Raw genomic sequence first — 19617 nt, 5'->3', positions numbered from 1 at the left:
TACTCGGTAACTGTCTTGAAATATGGCGAAGTACAATACATATATTGAGGTACAAATACTTAAGTGCAAGAAAAGGTCTGAAAAAAATACACAAAATAGCCTCCAAGTTGGTCGAAGTAACTACAATAGATCGTAATGGTATTCGTTACTTCCACCCCTGCTAAATGTTCCCAGCACTGCTTCTTTAGGGATCCAAATGTAGTATTGTGTGGGTATAATACAGATGTGTGATAGGCCTTCATAAAATGGCCAGTAGATGGCAGCAGAGTTTAGGTTACATCTCCTCAGCTCCAACACAGTGAGTCCACCCTGCAGCTGGGTTTTATCATTAGAGGCAATGAAGGGGCAGAGCAGGGGAATAAAGTGGGGTGTGTTATTTTCTAACTTGAAAACAAAATCCCTATCTAAGTTTCTGATTGGTTGTCATTTTTAGAGTAGTTTTTCCCTTCATAAACTCTCCCCTATAAAACCATGATGAGAGAGCTTCATTCTTCTGAAGTGCGCACCACAGCTCCATTGATGGACTAACTGAACTGCGAGGGGAAAAGTAAACTTTGACACTGGATTAACTTGTGGAATATCACTTCTAAAATCTGTTAATTTGTTTAATAACTCAACTGCATTTTTACGGTTTCTAACGGTTTTTCACGCGGGAAAAGTGGTCTTTACGCACACTTTCCGCCATGGCAAACTCTTGTCTTCAACTGAGCGGATTTCTCATCACCTGCATCGGCTGGCTGGGCATCGTGATCGCAACAGCCACCAATGACTGGGTGATTATGTGTAAATACGGGTTGAACACATGCAAGAAGATGGATGAGCTGGAAGCCAAAGGACCCTGGGCGGACTGTGTCATCTCCACTGGACTCTACCATTGCATCTCCCTGACGCAGATCCTGGACCTGCCAGGTAGACATAGTTCTGTGTACATCCCCCCAAACCAATGTGTTTTTTAATCATTTAGAGACATTAAGATGTATTTCTTTTTCTCAGCTGGAATTATGCAGTTTATTTACACGTTTTTTCCCCATTGTGTTTCTTATTTTCCTACCTCACATGAAGCAATACCCACAATCTTAACTCTGTGATACATGTATGAAGATGTTTTTTTGACAGTCATTTTATATGTGTTTTTAAAGCATACATCCAGACGGCTCGTGCCCTGATGATCACTGGTTCGATCCTGGGTCTCCCAGCTTTGGGTATGATCCTCATGTCCATGCCCTGCATCAGCCTCGGAAATGAACCCCAGGCCTCCAAGAACAAACGCACCATCCTGGGAGGAGTGCTTGTTCTCATAGTCGGTAAGAGACTCAACTTTACTTTATTCACAGTACTGGATGAAGATGGAATGTCACAGTCAGACAAAATATAGAGTAATTCAGAGCAGGGGGAATTGTTTAACGCTGACAGGCACACATTAGGATCCTGTCTAACCTTCCTGCCTGTGACCTCTTTTAACCCCACCTCAAATGCTTACAAGCTGCTGAGAGCAGAGAATATGACTGACTTCCTCCCAAGGGTGCACACAGATGGACTCACACACGTTATATGTTGCTGTTTCATTGAACCCTCCCCCCAGATCCCCTCACATTCCTCTCCTCCACCTACTCTCATCCACACCCTGCCTTTGTCCTAAAACACATGGAAACTGATTTTCTGAATTGTCCAGTTGACTCTGCTTATACATATTTGATTGGTCCTGCTGAAGTTTTCCAACGCCTACATCCGTTAAATTAATTTGAACACCTGTGTCTGTGATATGAATTCTCCACTGCCCACGCTTTCTCCACTTTCAAACATCACCATTACGTGCATAGGAAAATATAAAACCCTGACTTAGTTAATATGTATTTTTGTCACTGGGAACATTTTTACATCAGGGAGGATTTGTTTGTGTGTTTGAACGCTTGTTGCACACATCACCATGTTGCCAACCATACTGGCAACAAAATCATCCCACTAGCAATTATTTTAATTCCAACTCTAATTATTTTTGCAAACTGTGTCCTCTGAAGCAGCAGTTGGAAAGATTTCAGTCCACCGTGGATTTGGTTATTGCCCTTTCTGGGTTGCATACTGGCAAAAATCCAACATATACCAAGGGTGTCCCTGTAAGCTGTGAAGGGATTTCAATATTTGTACAAGTCTTAGATCCTGCCTCTCTTCTGTAGTTCAAGGCTTATGTAACACCAAGGCGTATGTAACACCAATAAGTCTTGTTGCTAGCTAATATTATTTCACACATTCTTTCTTCCAATGTGACATCCCCATGTGTTGTCTTGAAAGAATAAATTATTACAAAACTGCAATAGTTCCACAGTTTAATAACCGTGACCAGGGCTAGTGTGAGAGTTAAATATCTCACACTAGCCCTGGTCGCAGTAATTCAGAATTGGTGCCGTTATACTTTTGCACCACCTTAATTCACAAACATTTTATTGTCTGTATTTTTGTCACTTCTATGAATGATGATGCTACAGGATGTTTGTGTAAAGGCAGGATTTAGATGCACCATTTTGCATGCAGAGTTTAGTTACATTTTATGATAGGCAGGATTTATGAGCACCATTCTGCATCCCTAATTGTATTATTTATTATCATTGCCCTGCAAAGATAGCACTGTGTGTTGATGGAAGACGTGTGTATACGTACAACATTCAGCAGCATCATTTAGTTACACTTCATTCAAGCTTATTGTGTGTGTTGTATAACTTTTTTGCATTCCCCATTTAACTGCACTCGGAATAAACCCTTTTTTTCTTAAAGTTACTTGTATGTGTGTGGTTGTTTATAATACTTTCAGAGGCAGAGTTTGTATATTTTCAATGTAACTAAAATGTCTTGTAATGAAATGTAATATGACCATGTTTCTGTGTGTTTCTCCTCAGCACTTTGCGGTTTGGTATCCACAGTCTGGTTTCCCATCGGTGCTCACCAACAGCACGGCCTCATGTCATTCGGCTTCTCCCTCTACACCGGATGGGTGGGCTCTATCTTCTCCCTGCTGGGCGGGTGCATTCTCACCTGCTGCTCCTCAGAGTCCTCCTCCTCATCTCGCTCCTACCAGGAAAACAATCGTTTCTACTACTCCAAACAAGGCGGTGGCAACCCGCCAGCAGCAGCCTCCACCAATCACGCCAAGAGCGCCCACGTCTGAGAGGGGAGAGATTTCTGAAGAGGACGCCTAGGGGACTGTAGTTTATGTACAGATACATTTACACAAGCACAGACATACACATACGATCACAGTTACAGGCATAGAAGAACATAAACACACCCATTCACGTTCAAGAAAAATACACAAATCTTGAATACATACATAAAAGAGACATTCACACATACACAAAGACTGTTTTTGTTGGAGCTTTTGGGGATTGTTTTTGCATCACAGAGCTCATCTCTCCGCCTCCTCGTGTTAGGCGTGGTGTGGACTCTCCCTGCTGTTAAATAGTTCTACAAGCTCCTGTGTGCACAGAAGCCTGAGGTCCCAATCACCTAAGACATTAAGGGCTGAGATATTGACCTTCTACATTTCTTATATTTTTCTATTTAGATCCTCCTACAGATGAAATATAATGTGTGTTTCCCTTGTTTGAAAAATCATATATCATGGTCTGTTGTTTTGATAAGAGCAGGGTATGACAGTATTACGTTTGTATTTGAAAATGTGTTCAGTAACATTATTGATTTTTCTTTGACAGTATTGTACAACTCTCTAGTGCCTCTTGACTGACCGACTTGATTAAAAAACGCAGCACTGTTTTTCCCAGCCTCTGCAGGATGAAGGCGACATAAATAACACAGCATGTAGCCAGCCGTGTTACAGTCTGTATCGGAGCCTTAATATGTGCACTGACTTGGCAAAAATGACTTATAAGAGAGTACAAAACCTTATCTTTTGTTGATTCCTCACCCATCTTAGTAGTTTTTTATAAACCAATGCTTACATATTCTAATGTGACTAACTTTTTTTATTTGAATAACAGTGAGTGAAAGACCAAAAAGCAGCTTACCTTTCAACTGTATAATTATCAAACATCTTTACATAGAACAGGTCTGTAGCTGAAAGAATGTCTGTGTGCACCAAAAGATATCAGTATTATTTTAGAGGTATTAGCTTCTCTTGAAGGAATGTGATGACTTGATTTCACAAACGTGTTCTGAACAGTAATGGAAAACTCAGATCCATGCAGAAGCAGTATTAGTATAGTAGGTTATTTATTGTTTCATTGATGTGCTTTTCTTTGATTTTCTATAATAAAGACAATGTAATTAAAAGTGCCTTTGTCTTGAGTGTGTCACGCTGAGTCGACAAGATTTTCTAACCCCGTGAATCCATTTTCTTTAATCTATCTGGTTGTTAATATTAAATAAAAACATGATACAGTAAGTTAGCGTTGTGTGTGTGTGTGATACAGCAATCACTGCCCTGCTGTGTTTGGTATATGTTTCCCTGTTTGTGTGAATATAAGCTGAGAACAATGAGAAAAACATGAATGGTATTTACGCACCATATCTGTAATGAGACTCAGTGACCTTGTGTCAGGTCAGCACAGAGGAATCTGTCTCGGACACTCAGCGATACACACTGTACCAGCCCTCCCCTGCTAACCACAACACACACACACAGCAACAAAGAAAGAGAATTGTGTTCAGCGTGTGGTTCACTTTGTGCTCCTTTGTTCATATCAAGGTCGCTGAGTCAAATCCTAGATATTTCATGATACTTTTCAAAACAATATTTGCTATCTCTTCTCTTTGTCCTCAGCTTATCTTCAGACAACCACACACAGCCGTCTTTCCTTTCTGCACATCATTCCTGAAAATGTATCAGGATTTTGCGATCATGTCGGTGTGTGTGTATACTCTGAAATGTGATGCTGTTCGAGGCACACAGCCATCCCGTCCACAGGAAGCCAGGGGAAGGATAGTGGCTAACCAAGCGGTCCTATATTACTGTAAGAGACTGGCGCTGTTATTATACGCTATGCTAAAAAGGTGCTATCTTTAGTTTCTATCTACCAATATGTTTTATTGTTGACTCAAGTTTGAACAGAGATTCAGGACATTATCATACACAAACACTAGTCCTCTGTGATATTCCTTTCCAGCAATTATGTTTTGATTAAGTATTTTACTTTTCTGTATCCACAGTCCTTCCACCTGACTTGTGTATTTCTACTTCGGTGTACATTTCTGTTTCATTTCCCAGAATACCGTTTATCAACACCCAGATAACTCCCATGACCGTCTCCCCTCCGGATGTGTGGGAGGTGAGAAGAGAAAATCATAGCAATCATGTTAGAGGAATACAGCAAGTTTTAACAGTTGAGAGAGGGAGAGTCGAGCCCTCTGATATAAACTCATGTGTTGTGTTCTGGTTTATTGAAGTGCCGGTGGACAAATAGGGTTTTTTTGCTCTAAGAATTTGTAGTTTTGTGAAGAATCAATATAAACCACTGTTCTGAGTGAAAGACATCACAGCTTTCACTCTCGGTTAACAAAATTGTACAATAACTGTGCTGCTTAACTCAAAGGGATGTTATACCATCTATGAAATAATTGTGTTAAAGGTTTGACCGTGCAAATTTGACTGGGAAAGATGCAGTGAACAACTTGAAGCTTTTGTAAAAAGCCAGACAATAATATTGAAGGTGCTCTGCTGAGTATTTCATAGACATTGAGGTCCATCAAAAAGGTTGAATGCATTGCATTCCTCATAAAGCATTTGCACAACTTTCCTTAATAGTTTGAACCCTGTTTTGTTAGGATTCATGTTTACTTGCCTGTTGTCTTCCTTATTGCCTTTCATGACATGTGACTGCCACCTGTTGATCAGTGTGTAGAAAGAATCCTTTGGCTTGAATGTGTATCATGCCAACCAACGAATCTGGGATACACACTTTGTTTTAAAGGTCACCTATTATGCAAAATCCACTTTTTCATGTCTTTTCTACATCAACATGTGTCCCCTCTGTGGAAGGAGATTCTGAAAGTTTCAGGAAAAAAGATTAGCTCACTTTTTCTCCAGATCCATTTATATAAAAACCTGTCTGAAAAAGAGCTGATCACATTTTGGCCACTTTATGTCATAACGATGTTTGGCTTGTGTAACCATTAGCCAATCACCAACCAAGGTAACACTTCAGAGACATGTTTTGTATATATCTAAGAACTATAATAAAGAAATGAAAAACAGTATAATAGGGGACCAATGGTGCTAGAAGCTTGGTGGTGTAGTGACTACTCTCAGTGATTGTGCTGTTATATATGTGTTGTGATGCAAGTCAAATGTCAGACTTGATCTGACCGTTAAAGTATTATCGTATCGTATCGTACCCACAAGGATGTTAGCAAGCTAGTAGGAACATGCTTGGGCTCAGTAGCATTACCTCTCCAAGCTAGCTGGCTCAGGAAGGTAGCTAGCTTGAGCACCAACCAAAGTGGAAGATGCTAATGGGCTAATGTTAGCTTGTACTGTTTTCGACTGTCCGTCTCTTTTTCTTTCAAGTCTAGCCCTGGTCTAGCTGGTCTGCTGTCAGTAATATGAGTGATTTATTATGTCATTGTATATCATGTATTGTCATTGTAATTGTAAGCACAGAAAACGTTCAAAAAATGAGCAAGCCTCTTTGTATTTGCAATAAATAGCTTTCATTGTCGCATGGAAGCAATAACAACTCAGCAAAAAACAGTGCAACCAGGAGCAAATATAACCACACATATGGAAGAAACCATTACAAAAATGTACATACAAAACAACTACATTATACAGCTTTGTGCCAAAATATACAGAAGAGTAAAGGAATATCTATTTGTTTGCAAGAGAAGCCAACCTCAACAGTCTGACACACACTGAGTCGACACTTGGCCACAGCGAACACAGAGCACAAGAAGAACATGGCACTCCTTCTCCGAGAGAAAATAAACAAATAGTAGCTGACTTTCAAAGCAATGGTGGCAAAATTGGATTATGCTTGTATATTCTCCCTTTAAAGGATTGTATTAAAATAGTTTCTGCATGTTTTCTGTAGTATTTTCCAAACCTTCTATGTTCCTATTGACGTCAAAAGAAACCATTTTTCGAAACCCTTGAAAGTAAGGGATTAAGCTTTATAAATGAGCCTTATCACTACAGACTACACTTGTTAAAAATATACTGCAGCAGTTTCTCCCAGGCCTCCTTATGACTTAACACAAATGGAGAAGGTGAATGCTGATATTGATAACCCTACCCAGCTTTTGTTGTGCACACCTACTCGAGGAGGACCTGTGGATGGGAAACAGTTGTAGAAAAATACTTTTTTAATGTTTCTTTTTACTTTTGGACAAACTGATCCGCTGTAGTCAATTAAATCTAGACTAATACTTAGCAACTAGGGTTTTAAAAATCATCATTGCACTGTTGCTTGTGACAAGAAAAACATCTCCTTGTGACAAACTGAAATCAGTAGCTTATTAGCAGACCACCAAGCAAAAATGGTTACCTCTTTTGTATCTTAAGTGGTTACTTTGAAGAAACTAAAGTCTCCTGTGTGTGATCAGTAAACAAAAAATGGTGGACTTTGGTTTGCAGAAGTTTTGGTTAAGAAAAGGGATTTACAGGAAGTAGGCATACTGTAAGGGAGGGTGAGAGAGGAGTCATTGTCACACCTTGTTTGTTGCTACATGTTCTACTACCTTTTCAGGAGGAGCCCTGGTTCCAATTTCTATGTGAGAATATTACTGTGTGAGCTTTAAGAAATAGGAGAGAATCCAGAAAATAATCTTCTAAGCCGGTACAATTCAAATTGTAACATAAAGAAAAGGTCTGGGTTTGAATCTGAATCTAAATCATAGGAGTCTGCATTGTATACAGCATTCAGTTCACTCGCTGAGAGTTTAGAACAATGAGGTTTTTGAAGCTGCTTCGCTTGTATTACACCTGTTAAATCTTCTCAGAGCAGAGAGGCCAGCGCTCCCAGGTGTAAGAAGTAGGCCTGCGTTTGTTTTGGTTTAGTGTTGTATTATGTCTCGCAGCGCTCAGTCACCACATGCAGAAACAACATTTATGGTCAGAGCCTCATGCATGAAAGCATGCTACACATTCACCACAGGGTCACATTGAGGCGCAGGCATAGATCACACACACTGTACATGCACTCACACACTTGCATACACACACACAGCCGGTAATAGGCTATGGTAGGTCGACTGTACAGTACAGTGTCGAAGTGTCAGGCTGTATTTGCTGCCTTGTTTTGGCTGAACACATATTTGAGCTATGAATGAAAACATCTGGATTGTTTTAGCTGAGATGAGGCGATCTGGGTGGAGGGAATAGTTGAATATAATGTAATAAATGCTTGAACTTGTGTGAGATAAAGTGTGTGAATGTTTAAGGATGTGCTGTTTTTTTCCAACCCCGGAAAAAAACTTTAATATTGGACAATTCTGCAAGACCTCAAAATATGTTCAATGGCAATAACTTTTTAAATATAATATCTACAATCCAAATGCATAGCAACAACTATTTGATATTATGGTTTTGGTATTTGGGACAACACCCGACTCCCCTGCTGTACTGAGCTTGATGTTTCTTTGTGCCAAAATATAAACTACATTCGCATAACAATCTCTTTCTCTATGTCCTTCCTAACTGTCTACACTACAGTAAAGGTTACATAGGCTACTATAACAAATGACTTCCGAAATATGTTTACATTAAAAGAAGGCATTACAATTGTATTACTAAGAGCTATAGCAACAATTTCAAAAATACTAGTCATGAGTCCAAGTCCCCCAAAACGCAGTCTTATCCTCTCTGACAATTTTGACAAGACACCAAAAAGAAGTATATACTTTTTTATTTTGTTTTCCATAAATATGTATTTCGCTACATGAAGGTCCCTACAGTACATGAAATACTGATCCGTGTTGTTGGCCAACATGTAGTTGAATTGTAAAATATACACCATTGTAGAATGTAAACACCGTCAAAGTCACTATACCACCCACATTTCTAGAAAGCAAACACTAGACATGAGCTTAATGTTAGCCACGGCCATGATTGGTCTCTGATGGGCACCGCTACAACCTCATCATCCTAATGTTCCACTACGGAAACGCTCACGACTTCCTTTATTAGAAAGTTGCAGAATCATCCAATAAAAGTGTAATTCCTCGAAACAATGGGCTGTTTTTTTGGGTACGGGTATTACAATAATTTCAAAGGACAACACCAAAGGGCTTTCACTACATGAAAGAAACAGGTTTTTCTGAGTGAGGATAGATGTGGGAGTAGCAGAGGTAGGGTGGGGTTTAGCGTGGCATCCTTAGATTTAGTGCATTAGACAAATAAGGCTTCCCTGGAAGGGACATATGCAGCAACAGGGGGCAAGAAGAAAAGGTACAAGAAGGACAATTTGGGCATACAGTAGTTTTTGTAGGAGTGCCCCGGCCCTCAGCATAATAACATAACTGTTTGCTATTTGGTGTGTGCCAAAATCCCTTACAGTACCATGAGTGCTTACATTCTTAGTATGGAATCAAACCCCCAACCCTGGCAGCTAAAGCTTAAATGTCCTACACACTGAGCTCAACAGGAACATTTTTGATTTGATTGATTTTCACAAAATCTCTTCGGGGTGCAGCAAAAGTGTAGGGTAACATGAAAGGAGTGGGACTTCAACACTAGCTACATGAACAGGAACGGTCAACAGGGAGGTTCACTTAGACTAGTTCAGACCAGGGGTTGGAGAGGAGTAAATTCTCCAGTGACAAATCAGAAGGGAGATAGCAGACACCCTGAGGTGAAACAGGAGTTAAGGTATCATCCGGCCATGAACAGATTGGCATCCACATCCTGACTGAAAAGCAATCCCGGCTCCATCACTTGTGACTAAGTGGAAACTCCCTGCTGACATGGCCGGATGGATATCAAGAGCGGTGAGGTGGCAAACAGATGAAGAGGAAGAGGAAGAGGAAGAGTTGGGCTGGGAGAGCAAAGGGGTGGTGGAAGAAGAGAATATACAAATGTATGATATTTAATAGCAAAAGAGGGGATCAGAAAGGGCGAGGGATGGAAGAGGAGGGATTATATTTCAGTTCAGTCAGTGTCTAATTCTTTCTCTAAGTATTTACAATGCAATCCCTCTGATTTAGAGACTAAATCTGAAGTAATTTACCCCAATATTAAATACAAATGTAATTGTAAAGTACAATTTAATTCATTCATAATTTGCAAACAATCTGGGAGAAGAGAAAAAAAGTGACCCTCACCTGCTCTTACAAAACTTTTCAAACTGCCCTCTTTTCATCAAAAATCCCCACATTTCTCAATAATAACCATTTTTCTACAGTCTCTATATTTTTCTCATCTCTAGGAGAAAAGCTGCACGCTCCGTATAAAACCCATTTCCTGAATTGAATGAACTGAAAATTAATTCCTTCCCAGCCCTAGGAAAAAGCAAGAACTGCATCAGTGGAGAGACGCAAATAAAATAAAAATGACGTTAATCACAATAAACCATGAAGGTTGTCAATTAGGATTCAACCTGTGTTCCCTCTCCTCTTTTAGGTTACCCCAATGAGCTGTGTGTTTGTGTTATATTGCACCATGAGCTGATATGTGGCGGGCGGGTTGATTTTGAGCTTCATGCTGGGGTAAGAATTGGGAAGAACTTAACGAAACAAATACCTACACATACACGGTAAAATAACCTCACTTAATATCTACAAACACACACACAGTCATGAGCATCAATGTAAAAGGTTGAGTTAGATTGCACATACACCCTCACACATACACAGGCAAAATTAAAGTAGAAAACAGACATAATAAGAAACTCACATACACATACAGAAGATGAAGGCACTATTGCAAGCAAAGTCCAAGTACTATTTGTGACAGAAAACACCAACGCCCTCTTCCCAGTCCAGTTCTTATCCCTTGGGCTAGATATCAGGGGTCAGGGGGAAATGATTGAGGACAGAGATACACGTTTATGATTTGTTGGTGTTTTTGAGAGCATGTGAAGCTGTTTTCCTGTGAAACATGCAGAGAAAGTCAGACCTGTTCATAGGAAGTAGTTTGGGTTTGGCATTCTGTCATCTAGCTTTCCTGTCTGTCTCCGTTGAAACAGGAAGAGAGGTGCTGATTCATCTGTCCCTCCCTCACCACCTTCTCCTCTCCTATATCCCGTACATTTCTAGGTATTCAGTAAACGGATTGCCCAATAAACGTGTCAAAGTGTAGTGAACCACAATATATTGTATCTCCTGCAACGTCAACACTTTCCTATCTGTCTTTACATTGGGGAGGCGGTGGACTCCAGTGAATAACAAGTGAGTGTGACAAGACATTTGACCTTGAAGTCCTCATTTGCAGTGTGAGCTGCGGAGCGTGGTTGAGTAAACTGAATAATAAGTCGTTCCACTGTCAAGAAACTATCTAGCCCAAGGGTTAGCCACACAAACAAATACACACACATGCAGGCATGCACACACACGCACACACACACACACACACAATCATTCATGCGTTCACACTACTGTTCCCCCTCCCTTTCCCCAGGCAGCAGACAAGGCAGTACATTCAGGGTAACACAGAGTCAGTCCCTTCAGAAATCCATCGGATCCTCCTCGGCGAGGTTTTGTTTGGCAACGGTCTTGCCTCCATCTTTCGCTGGCGACCCGTCAATTTCGGGCTTGGCCACAGGGGGCGGGGTGAGTCCCGAACTTCCCGCCTGCGCACCCCAGGCGTCAGTGGTAGGCGGGAGGAAATCATCGTCGAAGCCGCAGAAGCCTTCGTCCACACCGTGGTCGTAGCGCTGGTAGGTGGAGGCGTGCACCTCGTTCTCTCGGGCCGTTTTCTCCAGCTTGCTGTTCCACATGCCGTAGCCAAAGTAGATTAGAACACCTGAAGGGACACACATATCAAAAATATATTCACAAATACATACACAATCAGAGCTTTGAGCAATATTGTAGGAGGTCATACACAAATGTAAAAGCACAGAGAAAGAGTAAATGCTCTATCAAGTGGTAAAAACAATTCAGTGAGTTGGAAGAATACAGCAGTTATTCTGTTTGTACAAAAACTGCATATATTCTGAAAACTACAAAGAAGCGACACAATGGTAAGTTGAACTGCATGCTGGGAGCATTTACACACAAACCAAAACACTCACACATACACAAACACACACACAGATAAATACAGATGTACAGACAGATACAACGGAGGCAGGAAATAAAAGTGAAATGAGACTTCATTGTTCTCCCATCGAAAAACAAACTGGCTCACAGAGCCGGTGAGAAATCGACACAGTAATGAAATGTATCACTCCATGGTTTACGATCATAACATGGGGAGTTTCCATCTATCTAGGATGACATTTACACGCAGAACCTGTCTTTAAATCTGGCAATAAAAGACACACATCTAAATGTAAGACAAACTGTTATTCAGTGAGGTGGGGGCTTACCCACGAGGCACCAGATAGAGAATCGTATCCAGGTGATGGCAGACAGTTTGAGCATGAGGTAGATGTTGACCAGCATGGCTGAAACAGGTACAAAGGGCACACAGGGCGCCATGTAGGGCAGACGCTTTGGGTTCTCTGGCTGCTGGAGGATGATGATGACGAGCAGGACAAGGAAGGTGATCATGAAGATTAACAGCAGCAGAGCCCACCAGCGACCCTCCCCAATACTGCTCGCTCCTGGAAGGAAAGAAAACAATTTGTTGAAATTCATTTAAACATTATATAGTAAACTCCTGTCTGAATGTGTTCTTGCGTTCTCACCAAAGATGATGAAGGAGCAGAAAGCGAAGATGGAAATGAAGAGGAGCAGCACACACATAGTGACAATTTTCCCCGTGGCTGGAGTGGGCCTGTCCATCTTTCCCGGGAGGCCCAATCGGATCCTCAAGGTGTAGTAGCGGGGTCCAATGAGCTTCTTCAACCGCCGGGACAAGCCGCCCTCTTCCTCTTCTGCTTCGATGCCAGTGGTCATATCCACCGTGCCGTAGTTTGGGTGGCTGGCGGTGTAGGCGTTTTTATCTGGTTTGCCTATCAGCATCTCGTTGTCCCCCAGCGACGGCAGGTTTTTGGCTCCGCAGGTGTTCGTGGCCGCGCCTCCGAACTCATCTGCTTCGCTGGTTGGTGAACAGGCTTCTTTCTCGCACTCAGCCAGCACGCCTTCCTTTTTCTTGTTGTTCTGCTCCTCAGACAGGAAGTTCACAAAGCCATGGATGTCCCCCTCAGGTTGGTAACGCAGCAGGAGCACACACAGGCTAACCTGCAGCCAGGAGGGAAAAAACGTGTTTCCATTCAAAGCAGAAGGACCCCATTGTCACCAACCACGGTAACCCCCCCCCCCCAACCTTATCACCTGAATCTCCTCATATGCCCCTTTCACACCAACGCGGTTCCAGGGCCGGTTCGGAGCTTGAGCCTGATAAGCACTGTTTTTTCCCGTTCACACCGCAGCGGAGCCGGCTCTTTTCCCCGAAAACCGGTTCTTACCAAGCACCAAAACATTTTCGGTCTAGAAGTAAGAACCGCATACGTCACGCTTACGTCGGAGGGGGGCGAGATTAACCTTAGCCAACAGTTTATTTCGAGTACAGCAAATAAAAGTTGTAACAAGCAGTAGCGCTGAGCAAAGTGACTAGAACGCAACCACACACTTGTAAAAAAACACACTTTATAAAGTCAGGCAACACTAACCAGGCTTCGTGTGATTCTGATTATTTGTACCTTACTTTGACCATCCGTTCGCTGTTATTGATCATTGTGGAGAGCAGGCAGATGTTTTGTTTTGTATTATAGCAGCTATCGGATGGAATCAATACATGGGCTCCACAGGTTGTCATGTCCGACTATCACAAGTAGAATCATAATGAAAAATACGCCGGTAAAATGTGCCTGTAGAAAACGGCCTATGCCACAATAGGATAGCAACAAGTAGTCAAGATAGTCAGTTTAGCTTTGGTTGCTATGCTAACATCACCCATTTTATATCAGAGAAACTTTCATAACAGCGTTGTGATGTCAAACAGCGTCAATTCAGACTGAAACACATCTAAAGTAACGGTACGTCGACACGGCAGCGTGCATTGAAGCTTGCTGGTGGGCGTGTCTGGAGCGCGACCAACAACCAATCGCATTAATCTCCCGCCCCGGACACACAAGCACGCAGTTTGATTGGCTAGAGCTTGTACTGGCATATGATTTGATTGGCTGGCGCTTCCGTCGACGCTTGAAAAGTTGAACTTTTCTCAACTTTCGAAGCGAGCAACGGAGGCAAAGCGACGCAACGGAACCACAATGCAGTTCGGCAAAGCGTGACGTCACCCCATTCAAAGTGAATGGGAAGCAACGCACACTGCTGTGTGGACGGGCCGTAACAGACAGAGAATCAGCACTTTTGAAACAGGGCTGAAACAGAGGGGATTATGGGATGCTACAATGATCTGTTTGGTGTTTGGAGCCAAACACTTCAGAGACATGTTTTGTATATATCTGAGACCTATAACATATTGATGAAAAACAGTATAATAGGGGACCTTTAACTTATAGCATATCAGCTAAGACTCTCTTCCTACTTGTCTTAAGTTTTCACATAATTATCATTCAAGTGTAGGAGGAATTTGTTTTCCCAGCAAAAATCTCTGGGGCATTACACAATCATTTGCTGAAAGAATGCATTTTTTATCATCTCAAAATCTCTGGAACAAATGTAAAAAATGTGATGTGTCCAGAATGATAAAACTCACCAGGGTGTAGGCCAGCAGAGTCCCTATGGACATCATCTCTATGAGGTCTCTGAGGCTGACCATGAGAGACAGCAGGGCAGCCAGGAAGCCCGACACCACACACGCCACAGCAGGGGTCTCTGTGTATGGAGACACAGTGGCCAGGAACCTGAACACACAGGAAAATAAGATTAGAGACTCAGTTTTTTTTATTTAGATTGAAGAAAATGAACACTTAATAAATTACTGACTTAAACAGCAGGCCGTCCCCTGCCATGGCATAGATGATCCTGGGCATGGGGAACAGGGACCCCAGGAGGGATACAGTGAGTCCTGCTATGGAGCCCACCGCCACGATATACTTTGCGAACATACAGCCATGCACGGCAAACATCTCCATGAGCGGAGCGTCTGCGTCGATCTCATCGTACGGCACCATCAGAGTCAGGATCACAGAAACCTGGATGGAGGAGGGTTGACAAAAGAAGTTTGTTAATTACATTTCTGTTGCTGTATAAGCTTGAACTATTTCTGAAAACTACTCATTGATAACATATTTGATTATTAAGGTTCTTTATCCACTATGTGTAGAATTTGGCGCCCCCAGTGGTAGTATATAAAAACACACTTCTGCACAGCCCAATGCAGGGTATTAATAACTCGTTTTCACAGTAAGTACGAAACCTGTTGAGGATCATATGATGTGATCAAAATCTGCAGTACAGCTACTAAACGGAACTAAATGTGTGACTGTTTCCCACCTCATCAGATTCATTTGATTAATGCTTTATTAATCATGTACTGTAAACATAAAAGCTTTAATTACTGACAAGTGTTAAGTTATATTTGCACATCCTAGCTTTAAACAGCTAGCGTGTTCAGCTCACTGCATTTCGCATCACATGCAAAATGCTCATTAGTCATTCTACTTTCTCACTGTGAGTATGTATTAGTGTGTGTGAGCGGTTTTTATCCCCGGGTCTGACGTGTTAAATCATGCAGGGCCATCTGTCACAGCTACTGTGCTGCAATAGAGAAGGATCTGCTTGAGCAGCTTGCAGAAAAGAGAGTGGCACAATAAAAAAGACTAACCCTGACAGAGAGGAAGATGTAGAGATCATCTTCCTCATGGTGATCATGGTGCTCTTTAACCCTCCGACCAATCAGAGCACAGGCTGGGGGACAGTGTGAGTGAACCGGTCAAAGGGGACTCTACTAATCTACCAGGAACCCTGCGACAAATGGTTTACATGTGTGTTTGAAACTGCTTCTTACTGTGAGTATTTGAACCAGCTGTCGGCACATTTTTTGAGCTTGCATATACATTAGGTTAGACTCGAGCTACCCAACGTGAATAAGTCGTTGTAAGGAAATGTAACCTGGAAAAACATGAAAACACACAGGAGAATCCATACTTATTCTGACAATGTTGATGAAGCTACAGTGTGTCTTAAACCCAAGCCACCAAAGAAAACATGACATGTTATTTGCTTAGTGATTAAAGTTATTCTGGATCTTAAAGGATTCTGACTAGAGCAAAGATATCGAAGTTAAAATATCTAAGATGCCTACGGAGTGAGACGGATCAAAGAACGATGGAGATTAAGAGAGGCTGAGAGAAAAGACCATGGTAAGACAAGGGTAGAGTTATTTGGAGGAATGGGTGTGACTGGGAGACAGAGAGAAAGAGAAGGAGGAGGTATTCAAAGAGAAGTTTTAAAGTTGATGTAATCCTTGGCCCCAGATGGTTTGGAAAGATTCCCCCTCCTGATTGGCTGCTGTTACATGGTACCCATAGCAACAACTTTCCAGTACATATGTGTCAAAGTCAGAAATCTGGAAGGCTGTGGGAGCAAAGATGAGAGATGAGACACACACCCACACAGTGTGAGCGCAGGGGGAACATCTTGACATTTGATCTTCAGATCTTTGTTTTTCAAACACTCTCGCAATAACAACTTGGGATGTCACTTATTAGACGCTTTTATCCAACGCGACTTACATACACTCAATACTGTTGAGGATTCAATTGCATTGCTTCTGTTTCAAAATGTTTTCAAAAACTAAGCAAGGGTGTATATTACTCGGTGATTGTAGCCTGTTCATGTGATCTGATTCGACTGTCAAGTAAAACAAGTATTCACTAACATTGGAGTCGGTGAGCCATGTTCAAATCTCTCCTCATCACAACTGATCTATTTGCTGTAGTGATACTTTGAATGACAAGATAAGGGTTTGGCATCCACAGCCCATTTCTCACTTCTAAAATGATAATAATAACGAGAAACAAATGGAGACTTTTACTTTGTGTTTGTGTACACAGTGGGTCTGTGTTCCTCAAGGTAACTTACAGAGACGTAGGCAGTGAGGCAGGTGATAAGTGAGGCAGTGATGGCGTAGGGGATGGAGGTGTTGGGACTCTTGGCCTCCTCTCCTGTTGTAGCAATAATGTCAAATCCAATGAAGGCATAGAAACAGGTGGCGGCACCCTGCATCACCTGGAACAGGAGAAGATAACGCTTACATTTAATTTTCATTTAATTTAATTTGTATTTGTTCCGTTCATGGTATGCACAACTTAATGTATAACAATTATTCACAAAACATGTCTCTATAAACACACCATACCCGAAAAGGAGCAGGGAGAAGAAAATCATCTTATATTACCTGCCCCTTTCTAAAAATAAATAAACAGAAATAGATGGTCCGTCATTCATATTTTCTTATTCACAGCCAATCATAACAGTATTGTAGGAAATTAAGAGAAACACAAAAACGTACAAAACTAAATACTTAGTTCCCACTTGACAGAAAGAAACAGAACATACATAGAGAACATCAGCAGACCTTCCTTCCATGTAACTCAATTTGCATGTGTGTGTGTGTGTGTGTGTGTGTGTGTGTGTGTCACTTGTCACTTGTCACTTGTTAGACGCTTTTATCCAAAGCGACTTACATACTCAATACTGTGGATAATCCCCACAGGAGCAATTTGGGGTGAAGTGTCTCAGGGACACAACGACATGCTGACTGCAGTGGGGTTTGAACCTGTGACCCCCTGATCCGAACACCAACGCACAAACCACTGCACCACATGCCTCCCCTGTGTGTGTGTGTGTGTGTGTGTGTGTGTGTGTGTGTGTGTGTGTGTGTGTGTGTGTGTGTGTGTGTGTGTGTGTGTGTGTGTGTGTGTGTACGTGTGTGTGTGTGTGTGCGTGTGTGCGTGTGCGTGTGCATACCCCCGACCAGCCGAAGGGCAGGAATCTCCCATCGTCCCAGTTCTCTCCGTTGACGAAGAACAGCCCGGCGATCATCATGAACACCCACACTGCGAGGTTGATGACGTTCAGCACGTTGTTGAAGCCCACAGAGTTCTTCACTCCCAGAGCCACGATGACCGTCACCAGCAGAGCGATGACCAGCGCCAGCAGGTCGGGGTACGACTGCTCGCCTTTACCTGAAACCACAGATGCTGTAGTTGTGATAGCAGCAGTGGGGAATGCACATTTGCACTGTAAAGCAATCAAATCAAACTTTATTTGTATAGCCCAATACCACAAAACACGTTTGTCTCAGTGGGCTTTACAGATAAAAACAAACGACAACATTGTATATGATGGAGTTACAGCTAAATGAGAAGACAAGATAGTGTGTGGAATACAAATAGAAATAAACTAAATAAAATAAGATACAACAAAAGACAATAAAAATACATAAAACATTCAAATTAACCATAGAAATAAAATAAAATGAAAACCATAAAATGCCAGCTCTAACTGAAGGCTTTGTTTAAAATGTAGGTCTTCAACGCACTCTTAAAGGTTTGGACATTCTCTGGGTGTTTCTCAATCGCGTGTACGCTTGCTTGGTAGCACATGTCTTCCGAGTCACTTCCTTCAGAAGCTAGGCAAGAATCCTTCCTGGCATTCGGAAAATGAAGAGTGGAACAGGCTAGCAAGTGTGCAGGTGTGCGTCATATGAGAGGCCCCGCCTTACATTTTCCGCCACAAATTTGGGGAAATTGGTCCGTGCGCAAAGCATTGTGGGGATTTTAAGGACGCGAAGTCTACCCATGTGCAGCCTCGAAATTTCCCCCAAACCAAGGACGCGGCCTCGGTGGAATTCCAAGTATGCTGGACATTGGAACGGTCCTGCTGCGCCACTTGATGACGTAGCATCCTTGAAATATTGGCTTGGAAGCCAATATCGTCGCGATTGAAAAACGGCCTCTGCCTCTCTGATTAAAACAGGAAGTTGGTTCCAGAGAAAGGGAGCTCTGAACGCTCTGACACCTGATCTTGTTTTGCAGACTATGGGCTCCACTAACAGACCTGCACCCTGGGAGCGTAATGTTCTGGCGGGGCAATAGTGGATTAAAATATATTTTAGGTAAGACGGTGCCTGAACATTTAGCGCTTTGTAAGTTAAAGGTCTCCTTTCATGCTATTTTTAGGCATATATTATAGGTTTCAGATATATAAAAATATATTAAAAAAACATGTCTAGGAAGTGTTTTGCTCAAAATACCAAACCCATTCTAGCCATGCCTCATATCGCTCTATTTCAGCCCTTTTACTAAAGTGCTGATTTTTTTTAAGAGGGGGCGGAGCTTATGCCTGCTCACATTTCCGATATTACATCATATCGGCAGCAAATCTGGATCAGCTCCGTTGTACCTCCGTTTTTAGAGAGATTTGCGCACGGAGGAAAAGAGAGAGGGTTTGGTTTTCTGACACACCGGGGACAGATATTTATGTTTAAAAGACATCAAAAAGTGCATTTAGCATGATAGGTCCCCTTTAAAATAAGTATTTTAAAATCAATTCTGTGCTTTACTGGTAGCCAGTGTAGACCTGCAATATCATTAGTTG

General features: G+C 42.0%; 2 protein-coding genes across 3 annotated transcripts in view; one reads left to right on the top strand and one right to left on the bottom strand.

Moving 5' to 3' along the window:
- The first annotated feature begins 512 nt into the window (after positions 1-512).
- cldn11a (claudin 11a) lies at positions 513-4330 on the top strand. Its single transcript, XM_034144354.1, has 3 exons — positions 513-909; positions 1140-1304; positions 2892-4330. The coding sequence occupies exons 1-3, from the start codon at positions 684-686 to the stop codon at positions 3158-3160; spliced, it is 660 nt and encodes a 219-aa protein (XP_034000245.1). The 5' UTR covers positions 513-683; the 3' UTR covers positions 3161-4330.
- A 2304-nt stretch (positions 4331-6634) lies between these two features.
- Positions 6635-19617, bottom strand: part of slc7a14a (solute carrier family 7 member 14a) — a 31375-nt gene continuing 18392 nt past the window's right edge. For both annotated transcript variants that reach the window (XM_034144459.1, XM_034144458.1), the window contains exons 4-10: positions 17986-18203; positions 17098-17244; positions 14998-15206; positions 14768-14915; positions 12792-13287; positions 12471-12707; positions 6635-11902 (exon numbers count right to left, since the gene is read on the bottom strand). In XM_034144459.1, the coding sequence (XP_034000350.1) occupies positions 11604-11902; positions 12471-12707; positions 12792-13287; positions 14768-14915; positions 14998-15206; positions 17098-17244; positions 17986-18203 (1754 nt within the window). In that variant the 3' untranslated portion in view covers positions 6635-11603. The remainder of the gene's footprint in view (positions 11903-12470; positions 12708-12791; positions 13288-14767; positions 14916-14997; positions 15207-17097; positions 17245-17985; positions 18204-19617) is intronic.

This window comes from Trematomus bernacchii, unplaced genomic scaffold (assembly GCF_902827165.1).
Source record: "Trematomus bernacchii unplaced genomic scaffold, fTreBer1.1, whole genome shotgun sequence".
In the NCBI taxonomy this organism is placed as follows: Eukaryota; Metazoa; Chordata; class Actinopteri; order Perciformes; family Nototheniidae; genus Trematomus; species Trematomus bernacchii.
The sequence above is the reverse complement of the archived record's forward strand: the minus strand, read 5'-3'. Positions and strand labels throughout refer to the sequence as shown.

Coding starts and splice junctions, on each gene's coding strand:
- cldn11a (XM_034144354.1), top strand. CDS start 684: ATGGCAAACTCTTGTCTTCAACTGAGCGGATTTCTCATCACCTGCATC. Junction 910..1,139: donor GCAGATCCTGGACCTGCCAG/GTAGACATAGTT, acceptor GTGTTTTTAAAG/CATACATCCAGACGGCTCGT. Junction 1,305..2,891: donor AGTGCTTGTTCTCATAGTCG/GTAAGAGACTCA, acceptor GTTTCTCCTCAG/CACTTTGCGGTTTGGTATCC.